This window comes from Syngnathus typhle, linkage group LG6 (genome assembly GCF_033458585.1).
Source record: "Syngnathus typhle isolate RoL2023-S1 ecotype Sweden linkage group LG6, RoL_Styp_1.0, whole genome shotgun sequence".
In the NCBI taxonomy this organism is placed as follows: Eukaryota; Metazoa; Chordata; class Actinopteri; order Syngnathiformes; family Syngnathidae; genus Syngnathus; species Syngnathus typhle.
The window spans coordinates 9,505,655-9,522,042 of record NC_083743.1 but is presented as its reverse complement, the minus strand read 5'-3'; the positions used below and the strand labels follow the sequence as shown (position 1 = coordinate 9,522,042).

The 16,388-nt window shown below is 37.1% G+C and overlaps 1 protein-coding gene across 3 annotated transcripts in view; it reads right to left on the bottom strand.

The window, feature by feature from the left end:
• Positions 1-16,388, bottom strand: part of clcn2c (chloride channel 2c) — a 77,225-nt gene that overhangs the window by 24,689 nt on the left and 36,148 nt on the right. For all 3 annotated transcript variants that reach the window (XM_061281192.1, XM_061281193.1, XM_061281194.1), the window contains 3 exons: positions 5,568-5,723; positions 2,245-2,314; positions 1,829-1,939 (listed from right to left, as the gene is read on the bottom strand). In XM_061281192.1, coding sequence (XP_061137176.1) covers positions 1,829-1,939; positions 2,245-2,314; positions 5,568-5,723 — 337 coding nt within the window. The remainder of the gene's footprint in view (positions 1-1,828; positions 1,940-2,244; positions 2,315-5,567; positions 5,724-16,388) is intronic.

The window sequence follows — 16,388 nt, the reverse complement described above, 5'->3', positions numbered from 1 at the left end:
AAAAAATTCTTCCCAAAAACACAGGATGTGTGTTTGTGCCCGCTCGATTGTTCCTTCCAACAATTATGTAAAATACCCACCACATTATGCACAGCAAACAGAATGAGAAGAAATTATTCAAAAATCAATTAAGATGTAGAAATACAGTGCATTCATGATGGCATGGACATTTTTAACAGTAATTGTTTTGCTTGTTCTGCCCCATCATTCCAAATATGTCGTTTCATAAAGTTCTTAGTTCCTTAATATGACATTTCCAAAAATGTGATGAGTTATTGAGGATTAACGGTTTGACAAATGTAGAAAGCAACATATTGCTGTAACATAAATCAACTGCTCAAAATGGCACTGGATTCTCTTTATCCAATTATCGTTTCTCTTGCCTTTTCAGCTAATTTAATTAAAAAAGAAATTAAGATTATCCATATCGTTTGACCAATAATGTTGTGGATAACAACACAAATGCTCCACTGGAGCAACAGAGTGATGTGAAGAGAACCTTCACTGCTCAACCGGCAAAACAGATCAGACCTGTCAAAAGACTGAAATAGATACTTGGGGATGATGGGGAGATGGGGATAACAGAGGAATTAACGCATTCAAATAAAGTGAAAGGCGATACAAAGTGAGGCAAAACAAATGGCATTCCTAAGATGGAGGTTTCATTACTCTCTCACATAATTTAAAGTTGGCCGTGTTCGTCCAATTTCCCCTCTGATGGATGCTACATCCCATCTTCACATTTCACATGCACCCCAAGGTCCTTGGTGGAATTAAAGAGGCTCATCAGAATGTCAAGGCCCGAGTCATTAGTTGTAGTGAATCACAACATCAGAATAATCATAATAGACAATAAACACAATCTGCAGCCTCTAACGATACGGTACGATTAAATTAGCAGCATATGGGGTAGCAGTAACTCATCTGGAAGGGCTCAGACTTTGAAGCTGGACGGCAGAGGTTTAAAAAGAGCAACTAGTTGATGGAAAGATGTTTGTCTGCTTGAGTATCGGAGGAATGAGACACACTAATGTTGCTTGATTGAACTTTAACATCTGTTGAAGTGGGAAAAGAGAGGAGAAATAATTTGACATAATTTAATTAATTATTTCTTTGGTTTCTAATTAAATCATTTAGAAAACAACTTAATTTATAGATGTTTGAATTACAATGTTTTGAAACCTGGTTTTATAAGTAAGTGGATATCGGTGTGAAAGAGGTTTTATTTTGAAAATGAACTGCATCTGCCTGTGAATCTGTCCATGACTATGATCATCTCGATCATGAGAAGTGATTTAAAATTATAAGCCCACAAGCTAGCAATACACAATACTTTATAGAAAAGGTCAAGGTCAAATTTTGAGACAAAAGATGAACCTAAAACTTCCAGGAAAAAGCAACACTCGCTCTGCGTTATGTAGCGACAGACTCGCAAATGAGGAGCTGTCTTCAACCCTTCAACCCCAGTCCAAAAAACCCCCAAAAAACAAAATTACCATACATTTTGAGCAAAACATATTTCTGGAGAAGACTAGACTTAAGCACCACACTTGGAGTCTTCCATTACCAAATAAGCACAAGCACACTAATTAGAACTATAATTAGTGTAATAGTAAGTTTCATTTGTTAGTTTTTCATTTATTTGTATTTATTCATTATAATACTGCTTTTTGAGAAGCTGGTCCTTGGTGCTACAAAGTTGGGGATCACTGATATAGATGATCATTGTGGCCATTATTTTTTTCAACAAGTTAAGCTTTTCAACACACGTGCAAAAGCACACACACGCGCACACACAGCACTTGACAAGAAAGTTATTTTTGCTTACCAACAACAGCGTAACCTCCTGGCACAATGGGGTAGATGGTGCCATCTGTGTTAATGCCATCTGGGAACCAGGCCGCCATGCTTTCTCCCACCAGACGACCAAATGCTGCTCCTAAATGATTGGATTTTAATGAAGCAATTAATAAAACAACTGTAAACAGTTTGTGCTTTGACTACGATATGTTGCCAAGAATTAAGGAGGAGATCACTGAGTTGAGTCCAGATTATAGATGGGACTGCACTGGCTTCTCATCACTTGCAGTTAAAGTATTTTCTTTTTTTCTCCAGTGCTTTACTGAATTCAGTCAACTGAATTTTCCTTTGTTCATCAATGGTACCAACGTTGTTCAGTTCATTTCAAACGTACATTCATTTCTAATGGTTAAAATACAAAAAGACATATGGCTAGTGCCTTACCTATAACAAATACTGGCATGAAGGCCCCACAGGGTACTGGAATAGTTGTGGCCAGGGCAGACATCCAGAACTTAGGAAGAAAATAATGGAGAGTTAGGACAGCAGAAGATAAAGAAAATTGATAGTTTTAAATTAGTTTCTCTTTACTATCTCATTGACAGTGAGGAGAAGAATGTGAAGGCGGCTGATTGCTCAAATTGGATTAAATTGTCACGGTCCCTCTTAATTTGACAGTCCTTCTAATGAGCTCTGAATAATGTTCAGGTTCTAATGAATGAACAACACTGCATCAAAAGATTGGAGGAGTCATGAGAAAATAATTGAAAATAAAATGTAAATGCTGCCACTGGTATGTGGGTAGGCACCTTTTAGCTTTTGTTTCAGAAAATGCATTAGTGCATTACTCACAAACACATTTTGATCTGATCATTTGATGTGATCTGATGGCGAATAAGTTTTTCTTTTATATAAATGTCTCACACCTTAAGAATAAGAATGTTGTCATGAGAATGTAATAATGAGCTTAACTACTGCAAACAAAATTACAAATTGGAGCTTCCCGAGGCCAATGCAGGTGAAATACTGAATCATTTTTGAGAATACCGTATCTGATTGCATTTGATAAATGAAGACTTCGAAATTAGTTTACAAGTAAGCCATTGCGCAGATCTCATCAATGTAAAAACATCAACATTTTAATAGACTTCTTAATCACAGTTGCTGTCTCCACATCCCTGCATACTTCCAGTCGTCTTCCTCTTCCGCTCCTTGCACTATAGCTAGATGTAATTAAGGCCGACTGCCACCACAAAGTATCAGATCTTCTCATGTAACCTTACACTGCTGTCTTTTTCACACACCTCTACATGCACATGCACACACACTCTCACACACACGCACACGGACGCACACACACGCACTAAAGTGCGTAGGTGCACGCTCACACAATGCAAAGCTACTGTCATGCACCAGAGGGTTTGAGAAATGAATAAACAAAATGGGTCAGACAAAGAACAAAGCAGACTATTTGGCTGTCCTCCATGGTCTCATCCTCTTCTTTTTAAGGCTATTTTTCAGCCACGAAAATCTTTATTCCAGCAAAAGACAATTGAAAGGATCTAGGAACTAAAAATCTCATTGTGACTTTATTGAATTGGTTACGAACTAGTTTGATACATTTGCTGTGAATGTAATGTCTGCGGGGTTATAGAATATTCAAAAGTATCCTTTTTTTAAGTTATTTTAAGATATTCTGGCCCTATTTTTTTATCCACAGTTTTAAAATAGGACAGTTGGATTAGAGTTTGTCTTTATTGAAGTAATACTCTTGATCTTACTTCCATTTTGAACCATTTTTCATTTTTATCGTTGATTGTTGTTCATGGCCATTTTGCAATGTCCCCATTAAATCTATAGGTTTATATTAATGTAACCAGACAATAAAGGTACACACAATACATTTTTAATAACCATACATAATTTATTATTCTTATTATTTTATCATCTAATCTGTTCAATCTAAAGTAAGGCCAAAATTAGATGCTGTCACAGTTATCGTCATTACAGTACAGCAAGACCTTTTCTGCCTCCGCTTCTCTAACAAGAGGATATACAGTACATGAGTAGGAGGTGCACACTGTGGACATCAGGTTTTAGCTGTGTGAGGACACTTTGTGCCCAAGTGTCACAAGCAGTGATCTTATGCAACATTCTTGTAGAGTGGAAGAAACTACCACTGGTGATGTAATGTAATGGAAACCAATAGTTTTTTTTTTTTACTCATTGTGGCATGGTCACACACATTGTCACATATGAGTGTTTGGCTCGCATTTCCCATGAGAATCCTTGCTGCACTATAAATAACAATAATAAATAATAAAAGGTAAAAGAACACCGATTGATTGCAAATTCATTATGTACGTGATGCTATATTGAGTATAAAAATATTAGAAGATATTTTCAGATTATTTCACAGTTGTACTTTTATCACCTTTAGGTGTATTTCAGAAAAATTGTATGCCAGTGACTGCCCATTCCACATTGTCAAAACTGTCGTAACTACTAGTAACGTTTTAGTGTATTTTAATTTATTTTCATATTTGCAATGATGAGTTTCAAGATGTTTTGTAAGAAGTCCTGGATTTCTAACTAGACTGTGTCACATAAGCAAGAACAGTTTGTCACAAAATCACTGACAAAGATGCAAACTTCAAAATGGGAGCGAACAGTTTTCATGATTGCTTTCCAGGATAATGGGATTCTGCTACAAGGTATGCCAGATTTGTGTAGATGTGTACACAAAACTTGCTTTGTGAACACAGCATTTTAACTATTTGTTACAGTTACAAGCACTGATTAATTTAACATCCTTCACAGAACCCCCCCCTCCTTCAACACCCCTAATAGTAAAGCTTGGTAGGCGGAATGAAAGTTTGTTTGGAAAGGAGCACAGGCAAAGATGGCTGCCATGACGAATAAAACAACTATTTATTACAGAGACGGAGACTAAGAGAGCAATTCCGCCTTGAAAACCACCATGCTGAATCCAAGAAAACCAAAGGCTGCAATTAGGCGGAGGTATTACAGATTCAATGTGTGTGTGTGTGCGTGCGTGCGTGCGTGCGTGCGTGTGTGTATATACACTACCGTTCAAAAGTTTGGGGTCACCCATACAATTTTGTGACCCCAAACTTTTTAACGGTAGTGTATATATTTAATCCTCTGGTTCTTCTATATCAAACAATTTGTTTTAGGTTTATTTACCTGACGTGTATATATTTATTTAGATAATTATTTATAGATTATATATATAATCTTCTGTGTAAAAAATCTTAATATATATGTATACTTATATTCAGCGATTATATATAATCTTGTACAAATAAGATATAATTTATAATATTTAATTCATAATATTTTACTATAATAATATTTACACTACCGTTCAAAAGTTTGGGGTCACCCAAACAATTTTGTGACCCCAGACTTTTGAACGGTAGTGTATGTCCCACCACAAATACATATGTATAATCGTGCATAATTTCAAAGTAAGCAGGATTCTCAATAATGCCCAATTTAGTGACTGGAAGAATTGTTACTCCAGCGACAATCTATAAAACATACATTTATAGACTTATTGTTTTATCTTTATATGAATACCATAGATATAGTACTTAATGTATATTGGTCTAACAATTCATTTTAGTGAAATGTTTCCTTTAAAAACAGCTTTAAGATTTTAATTTCAGTTCTGAAATCAAGCCTAACCATATACACATGAAATAATCATGCTCACTGTTAATTTTTCTGTGTTCATCACCTACCTTCATGACAATGAAGAGGACCAGTGTGACAAATACATTGACCTGCGGATGTTGCCAGGCCTGGGAGTGTCCCATGAAGTCAAACTCTTCAGCAATGCCCTGTTTGGCCCAAGTGCGGTTGTCAAGCAAAGTCACAAGTGATTCCTTCTGGGTGAGCTGCAGGCCACAAAAGGAATCATCATTATGAAAATTATTACATGAAAATATGACATGGGTAGTCATGTTAAGATCACAATGACATATGGATTTTAAAACATAATGCACTGAATTGTTTCTGTTAGTCAAATGAAAATAAAGTGCTTGCAAAGATCCAATATGAGAGACGATATGTTATTGTGTGAAGGCGAAGGCCTTCACACATATGTTATTCTACACCATTCTCTATTATTATTATTATTGTGTGAAGGCGAAGGCCTTCACACATATGTTATTCTACTCCATTTACTTTATTATTATTATTGTGTGAAGGCGAAGGCCTTCACACATATGTTATTCTACTCCATTTACTTTATTGTGTGAAGGCGAAGGCCTTCACACTTATGTTATTCTACTCCATTCACTTTATTGTGTGAAGGCGAAGGCCTTCACACATTGATATTGTACTTTATTATTAAACAACTTATTCCTCCCACTTTTTTGACATCTAACTACTCCCACATGCTTCAACCGATTCACCTCGTTCAACCTTTCACACGTTCCAAAAATTCATGGCACGCTTGCCAGTATTTTTCGCGTTCATAACATTTACCGTTTTTAAGTAATTAGCAAATTTGTGCCTTTTATTTCCCCATTCATTCTTAATGGCAATGTCAACCCGAGCCAGTTTCCTGTAGTGGGTTCGATTCCCACATTGGGCGTCATTAATTATTTTACTCTTTATTCTTCCCGCTTATCATTTTCAACGCTTATCATTTGTAACTAACATTCGCATTCAACATTCATTACATTAAGCAATTTCCACCACTTTGATTACGTATTCGCATTCAACAAACACATTCATTACATTAACCAATTGCAACCACGACATAGTAAGGGACTCAATTAGCTCGTGGGAAACACAAGTGATTCCAGTACACGAGCATCATTCCCGAGTGGTATCAAAACCCGCGTCAGTTCGATTCCCACATTGGGCGTCATTATTTATTTTACTCTTTATCCTTCCCGGTTATCATTTTCAACGGTTATCATTTGTAACTTTTGTCATTCGCATTCAACATTCATTACATTAAGCAATTTCCACCACTTTGATTACGCATTCGCATTCAACAAACACATTCATTACATTAACCAAATTCAACCAGCAAGAAGGAAGGATCCTCGTTAGCTCAGTCGGAAACACAATGGAAATGTCAACCCGAGCCAGTTTCCTGTAGTGGGTTCGATTCCCACATTGGGAGTCATAAATTATTTTACTCTTTATTCTTCCCCCTTATCATTTTCAACGCTTATCATTTGTACCTTTTTTGTAACATTTGTAACGTTTCATTTTTAACGCTTATCATTTGTACCTTTTTGTAACATGTATTTGTAACATTTTCCCATTTATTTCACAATTATCTATTTTCCCTTTGTATTCTTCCCGCTCATCATTTTTAACGCTTAACGTTTGTAACTTAACATCTGCCTTCGCCTTCACACGCAATTTCTTCCGAAATTGCAATTCTAGTTGTGTGAAGGCGAAGGCCTTCACACATTGATATTGTACTTTATTATTAAACAACTTATTCCTCCCACTTTTTTGACATCTAACTACTCCCACATGCTTCAACCGATTCACCTCGTTCAACCTTTCACACGTTCCAAAAATTCATGGCACGCTTGCCAGTATTTTTCGCGTTCATAACATTTACCGTTTTTAAGTAATTAGCAAATTTGTGCCTTTTATTTCCCCATTCATTCTTAATGGCAATGTCAACCCGAGCCAGTTTCCTGTAGTGGGTTCGATTCCCACATTGGGCGTCATTAATTATTTTACTCTTTATTCTTCCCGCTTATCATTTTCAACGCTTATCATTTGTAACTAACATTCGCATTCAACATTCATTACATTAAGCAATTTCCACCACTTTGATTACGTATTCGCATTCAACAAACACATTCATTACATTAACCAATTGCAACCACGACATAGTAAGGGACTCAATTAGCTCGTGGGAAACACAAGTGATTCCAGTACACGAGCATCATTCCCGAGTGGTATCAAAACCCGCGTCAGTTCGATTCCCACATTGGGCGTCATTATTTATTTTACTCTTTATCCTTCCCGGTTATCATTTTCAACGGTTATCATTTGTGACTTTTGTCATTCGCATTCAACATTCATTACATTAAGCAATTTCCACCACTTTGATTACGCATTCGCATTCAACAAACACATTCATTACATTAACCACATTCAACCATTACTGAGAAAGGAGCCTTATTAGCTCAGTTGGAAACACAATGGCAATGTCAACCCCCGCCAGTTTCCTGTAGTGGGTTCGATTCCCACTTTGGGCGTCATAAATTATTTTGCTCTTTATTCTTCCCCTTATCATTTGTACCTTTTTTGTAACATTTGTAACATTTCATTTTTGTACATGTGCATTTGTACCTTTTTGTAACATGTGTTTGTAACATTTTCCCATTTATTTCACAATAATTTATTTTCCCTTTCTATTCTTCCCGCTCATCATTTTTAACGCTTAACGTTTGTAAATTAACATCTGCCTTCGCCTTCACACGCAATTTCTTCCGAAATTGCAATTCTAGTTATTATTGTGTGAAGGCGAAGGCCTTCACACATATGTTATTCTACACCATTCTCTATTATTATTATTATTATTATTCTCTACGTTTCTCCACACTTTTTTGACACGTTTCATCTTCCACATAATTCATCCGATTCACTCCATTCCACTTTTCACGTATTCCAAATATTCACGCGACGAGCGCTTGTATTTTGCTCGTTCCGAAAATTTTCCGATTCCGCAAAATTCCCAAAATTCCGACAAATTTTTCCCCATTCATTCTTAATGGCACATTCGACATTTCACATTTACGTCGTTCCAATTTGAAATTCACATCATTCAGCACATTCTAATCACATTCGGAAGGATTCTCGACATTCCCAAAATTCCCAAATTCGAAAATTTCACGTTTTCACGTTAAAAATTCCGACAAATTTTCACAAAATTTCGTTTTTCACCTCTAACTTCTACATTTTTCAACCGATTCAACTCGTTCCAACTTTCAACTGTTCATCTTTTGCCTACCTATTCCACAACGTCCCACTTACCAAAAACTTCACATCTTTTATTTTGAAATTCAACCAAAATTCTCTAAAATTTCGTTTTTCTACTCTAATTTCTACATTTTTCAACCGATTCAACCCATTCCAACTTTCAACTGTTCATTATTTTTCTACTGATTCCACAACTTCCCACTTACCAAAAGCTTCACATCTTTTATTTTGAAATTCACACCCAATTCCTTTTCCCTTCTCATTTCTACATTTTTCAACCGATTCAACCCATTCCAACTTTCAACTGTTCATCATTTTTCTACCTATTCCACAACTTCCCACTTACCAAAAACTTCACATCTTTTATTTTGAAATTCACACCCAATTCTCCAATATTTCCGTTTCTCCTTCTCATTTCTACATTTTTCAACCGATTCAACCCATTCCAACTTTCAACTGTTCATCATTTTTCTACCTATTCCACAACTTCCCACTTACCAAAAACTTCACATCTTTTATTTTGAAATTCACACCCAATTCCTTTTTCCCTTCTCATTTCTACATTTTTCAACAGATTCAACCCATTCCAAATTTATTCACTTAATTCACCTTATTCTTCCCACATTCACTCCCATTCACCCCCACTTCCACTATGCTTACACAATTCAACCCTTGACCCCCAATTCCAGTGTGGCGGCCATCTTGGATGACCCTGAAGTGCCACCAATGAACCCAGAATGAACCGGAAGTGGCCCAAATCAAACCGAAAGTGACCCCAAATAGACCGGAAGTGACCTCAGGTAAACCGGAAGTGACCCCAAATCAAACCGGAAGTGACCCCAAATGTACCGGAAGTGACCTTTTTAGACCGGAAATGACTCCTAATAAACCGGAAGTGACCTCAGACGAACCGGAAGTGACCCAAATTAAACCGGCCGGAAGTGACCCCAAATAGACCGGAAGTGACCTCAGGTAAACCGGAAGTGACCCCAAATCAAACCGGAAGTGACCCCAAATGTACCGGAAGTGACCTTTTTAGACCGGAAATGACCCCTTATAAACCGGAAGTGACCTCAGACGAACCGGAAGTGACCCAAATTAAACCGGAAGTGACCCAAATAAACCGGAAGTGACCCCAAATAGACCGGAAGTGACCTCTGGTAAACCGGAAGTGACCCCAAATCAAACCGGAAGTGACCCCAAATGAACCGGAAGTGACCCTTTTGGACCGGAAGTGACCCCAAATAAACCGGAAGTGACCTCAGCTAAACCGGAAGTGACCTGTTTTAAACCGGAAGTGACCCAAATAAACCGGAAGTGACCCAAATTAGACCGGAAATGACCCGAATCAAGCCGGAAGTGACCTTATTTCAACACTAAGTGCCCCAAATAGCTACATTTGCGCTAACGTCTTCGTTTTTTGTCCGATTTAACCCGTTTCAACATTTTTACCCCAAAAGTGAACCTCCTGAGGCCGTTTTTTTTGTTTTGTTCCAAATTTAGAAAGATTTTGGCGCAATTGCTTTTTTTTATTTTCCCATTCATTCTCTCTATGGTGATTCAACATTTGCTCTAACTTCTACATTTTTTAACTGATTCAACCCGTTCCAACTTTCAACTGTACATCTTTTGCCTACCTATTCCACAACTTCCCACTTACCAAAAATTCCAAATTCGAAATTCAACCAAATTCTCCAAAATTTCGTTTTTCTACTCTAATTTCTGCATTTTTCAACAGATTCAACCCATTTCAACTTTCAACTGTTCATATTTTGCCTACCTATTCCACAACTTCCCACTTACCAAATATTCCAAACTTCCAATTTTGAAATTCACCACAAATTCTCCAAATATTCTACATTTCTCAAGTAATTCAACACGTTTCAACATCGTTCGGCAGCATTCCCCGAAAAAGTTATTCATACATTTCGCCTTCACACGCAATTTCTCCAGAAATTGCAAAATTCTAGTTATTATTATATTTTATTCTCCTCACTTTTTTGTCCCGCTTCTTCTTTCACAAAATTCACCCGATTCACTCCATTCCACTTTTCACGTATTCCAAATATTCAGGAAAGGGTGGCTTGTATTTTTCTCATTCCGAACATTTTCCGATTCCGCAAAATTCCCCAAATTCCGACAAATTTTTCCCCATTCATTCTTAATGGCACATTCGACATTTCACGTTTACGTCGTTCCAATTTGAAATTCACATCATTCAGCACATTCTAATCACATTCGGAAGGATTCTCGACATTCCCAAAATTCCCAAATTCAGAAATTTCACGTTTTCACGTTAAAAATTCCGACAAATTTTCACAAAATTTCGTTTTTCAGCTCTAACTTCTACATTTTTCAACCGATTCAACTCGTTCCAACTTTCAACTGTTCATCTTTTGCCTACCTATTCCACAACGTCCCACTTCCCAAAAACTTCACATCTTTTATTTTGAAATTCAACCAAAATTCTCTAAAATTTCGTTTTTCCACTCTAATTTCTACATTTTTCAACCGATTCAACCCATTCCAACTTTCAACTGTTCATTATTTTTCTACCGATTCCACAACTTCCCACTTACCAAAAGCTTCACATCTTTTATTTTGAAATTCACACCCAATTCCTTTTCCCTTCTCATTTCTACATTTTTCAACCGATTCAACCCATTCCAACTTTCAACTGTTCATCATTTTTCTACCTATTCCACAACTTCCCACTTACCAAAAACTTCACATCTTTTATTTTGAAATTCACACCCAATTTCCTTTTCCCTTCTCATTTCTACATTTTTCAACCGATTCAACCCATTCCAACTTTCAACTGTTCATCATTTTTCTACCTATTCCACAACTTCCCACTTACCAAAAACTTCACATCTTTTATTTTGAAATTCAACCAAAATTCTCTCAAATTCCGTTTTTGTACTCTAATTTCTACATTTTTCAACCGATTCAACCCATTCCAACTTTCAACTGTTCATCATTTTTCTACCTATTCCACAACTTCCCAAATACTTCACATCTTTTATTTTGAAATTCACACCCAATTCCTTTTTCCCTTCTAATTTCTACATTTTTCAACCGATTCAACCCATTCCAACTTTCAACTGTTCATCATTTTTCTACCCATTCCACAACTTCCCACTAACCAAAAACTTCACATCTTTTATTTTGAAATTCACACCCAATTCCCTTTTCCCTTCTCATTTCTACATTTTTCAACCGATTCAACCCATTCCAACTTTCAACTGTTCATCATTTTTCTACCTATTCCACAACTTCCCACTTACCAAAAACTTCACATCTTTTATTTTGAAATTCACACTCAATTCCCTTTTCCCTTCTCATTTCTACATTTTTCAACCGATTCAACCCATTCCAACTTTCAACTGTTCATCATTTTTCTACCTATTCCACAACTTCCCACTTACCAAAAACTTCACATCTTTTATTTTGAAATTCACACCCAATTCCCTTTTCCCTTCTCATTTCTACATTTTTCAACCGATTCAACCCATTCCAACTTTCAACTGTTCATCATTTTTCTACCTATTCCACAACTTCCCACTTACCAAAAACTTCACATCTTTTATTTTGAAATTCACACCCAATTCCCTTTTCCCTTCTCATTTCTACATTTTTCAGCCGATTCAACCCATTCCAACTTTCAACTGTTCATCATTTTTCGACCTATTCCACAACTTCCCAAAACCTTCACATCTTTTATTTTGAAATTCACACCCAATTCCTTTTTCCCTTCTCATTTCTACATTTTTCAACCGATTCAACACATTCCAACTTTCAACTGTTCATCATTTTTCGACCTTTTCCACAACTTCCCACTTACCAAAAACTTCACATCTTTTATTTTGAAATTCACGCCAAATTCTCCAAATATTCTACATTTCTCAAGTAATTCAACACGTTTCAACATCGTTCGGCAGCATTCCCCGAAGAAGTTATTCATACATTTCGCCTTCACACGCAATTTCTCCAGAAATTGCAAAATTCTAGTTGTGTGAAGGCGAAGGCCTTCACACATATGTTATTCTACACCATTCTCTATTATTATTATTATTATTATTCTCTACGTTTCTCCACACTTTTTTGACACGTTTCATCTTCCACATAATTCATCCGATTCACTCCATTCCACTTTTCACGTATTCCAAATATTCACGCGACGAGCGCTTGTATTTTGCTCGTTCCGAAAATTTTCCGATTCCGCAAAATTCCCAAAATTCCGACAAATTTTTCCCCATTCATTCTTAATGGCACATTCGACATTTCACATTTACGTCGTTCCAATTTGAAATTCACATCATTCAGCACATTCTAATCACATTCGGAAGGATTCTCGACATTCCCAAAATTCCCAAATTCGAAAATTTCACGTTTTCACGTTAAAAATTCCGACAAATTTTCACAAAATTTCGTTTTTCACCTCTAACTTCTACATTTTTCAACCGATTCAACTCGTTCCAACTTTCAACTGTTCATCTTTTGCCTACCTATTCCACAACGTCCCACTTACCAAAAACTTCACATCTTTTATTTTGAAATTCAACCAAAATTCTCTAAAATTTCGTTTTTCTACTCTAATTTCTACATTTTTCAACCGATTCAACCCATTCCAACTTTCAACTGTTCATTATTTTTCTACTGATTCCACAACTTCCCACTTACCAAAAGCTTCACATCTTTTATTTTGAAATTCACACCCAATTCCTTTTCCCTTCTCATTTCTACATTTTTCAACCGATTCAACCCATTCCAACTTTCAACTGTTCATCATTTTTCTACCTATTCCACAACTTCCCACTTACCAAAAACTTCACATCTTTTATTTTGAAATTCACACCCAATTCTCCAATATTTCCGTTTCTCCTTCTCATTTCTACATTTTTCAACCGATTCAACCCATTCCAACTTTCAACTGTTCATCATTTTTCTACCTATTCCACAACTTCCCACTTACCAAAAACTTCACATCTTTTATTTTGAAATTCACACCCAATTCCTTTTTCCCTTCTCATTTCTACATTTTTCAACAGATTCAACCCATTCCAAATTTATTCACTTAATTCACCTTATTCTTCCCACATTCACTCCCATTCACCCCCACTTCCACTATGCTTACACAATTCAACCCTTGACCCCCAATTCCAGTGTGGCGGCCATCTTGGATGACCCTGAAGTGCCACCAATGAACCCAGAATGAACCGGAAGTGGCCCAAATCAAACCGAAAGTGACCCCAAATAGACCGGAAGTGACCTCAGGTAAACCGGAAGTGACCCCAAATCAAACCGGAAGTGACCCCAAATGTACCGGAAGTGACCTTTTTAGACCGGAAATGACCCCTAATAAACCGGAAGTGACCTCAGACGAACCGGAAGTGACCCAAATTAAACCGGAAGTGACCCCAAATAGACCGGAAGTGACCTCAGGTAAACCGGAAGTGACCCCAAATCAAACCGGAAGTGACCCCAAATGTACCGGAAGTGACCTTTTTAGACCGGAAATGACCCCTTATAAACCGGAAGTGACCTCAGACGAACCGGAAGTGACCCAAATAAACCGGAAGTGACCCCAAATAGACCGGAAGTGACCCCAAATAGACCGGAAGTGACCTCTGGTAAACCGGAAGTGACCCCAAATCAAACCGGAAGTGACCACAAATGAACCGGAAGTGACCTTTTTAGACCGGAAGTGACCCCAAATAAACCGGAAGTGACCTCAGCTAAACCGGAAGTGGCCTGTTTTAAACCGGAAGTGACCCAAATAAACCGGAAGTGACCCAAATTAGACCGGAAATGACCCGAATCAAGCCGGAAGTGACCTTATTTCAACACTAAGTGCCCCAAATAGCTACATTTGCGCTAACGTCTTCGTTTATTGTCCGATTTAACCCGTTTCAACATTTTTATCCCAAAAGTGAACCTCCTGAGGCCGTTTTTTTTGTTTTGTTCCAAATTTAGAAAGATTTTGGCGCAATTGCTTTTTCTTATTTTCCCATTCATTCTCTATGGGGATTCAACATTTGCTCTAACTTCTACATTTTTTAACTGATTCAACCCGTTCCAACTTTCAACTGTACATCTTTTGCCTACCTATTCCACAATTTCCCACTTACCAAAAATTCGAAATTTGAAATTCAACCAAATTCTCCCAAATTTCGTTTTTTACTCTAATTTCTACATTTTTCAACCCATTCCAACTTTCAGCTGTTCATCTTTTGCCTACCTATTCCACAACTTCCCACTTACCAAATATTCCAAACTTTCAATTTTGAAATTCACCACAAATTCTCCAAATATTCTACATTTCTCAAGTAATTCAACACGTTTCAACATCGTTCGGCAGCATTCCCCGAAAAAGTTATTCATACATTTCGCCTTCACACGCAATTTCTCCAGAAATTGCAAAATTCTAGTTATTATTATTCTTCTATTTTATTCTCCTCACTTTTTTGTCCCGTTTCATCTTTCACATAATTCATCCGATTCACTCCATTCCACTTTTCACGTATTCCAAATATTCAGGAAAGGGTGGCTTGTATTTTTCTCATTCCGAAAATTTTCCGATTCCGCAAAATTCCCAAAATTCCGACAAATTTTTCCCCATCCATTCTTAATGGCACATTCGACATTTCACAAAATTTCGTTTTTCACCTCTAACTTCTACATTTTTCAACCGATTCAACCCATTCCAACTTTCAACTGTTCATCTTTTGCCTACCTATTCCACAACTTCCCACTTACCAAAAATTCCAAATTTTCAAATTTGAAATTTAACCAAAATTCTCTCAAATTCCGTTATTCCACTCTAATTTCTACATTTTTCAACCGATTCAACCCATTCCAACTTTCAACTGTTCTTTTTTTGCCTACCTATTCCACAACTTCCCACTTACCAAAAATTCCAAATTCTCAAATTTGAAATTCAACCAAAATTCTCTAAAATTTCGTTTTTCTACTCTAATTTCTACATTTTTCGACCGATTCAACCCATTCCAAATGCATTCACCTTATGCTTCCCACATTCACTCCCATTCACCCCCACTTCCACTACGCTTACACATTCAACCCTTGACCCCCAATTCCAGTGTGGCGGCCATCTTGGATTGACCCTCAAGTGCCCCCAATGAACCCAAAATGAACCGGAAGTGCCCCAAATAGACCGGAAGTGACCCCACATAGACCGGAAGTGACCTCTGGTAAACCGGAAGTGACCCCAAATCAAACCGGAAGTGACCCCAAATGAACTGGAAGTGACCTTTTTAGACCGGAAATGACCCCAAATAAACCGGAAGTGACCTCAGCTAAACCGGAAGTGACCTGTTTTAAACCGGAAGTGACCCAAATAAACCGGAAGTGGCCCAAATTAGACCGGAAATGACCCTAATCAAACCGGAAGTGACCTTATTTCAACACTAAGTGCCCCAAATAGCTACATTTGCGCTAACTTTTTCGTTTTATGTCCGATTTAACTCGTTTCAACATTTTTACCCCAAAAGTGAACCTCTTGAGGCCGTTTTTTTTGGTTTTGTTCCAAATTTAGAAAGATTTTGGCGCGATTGCTTTTTTTTATTTTCCCATTC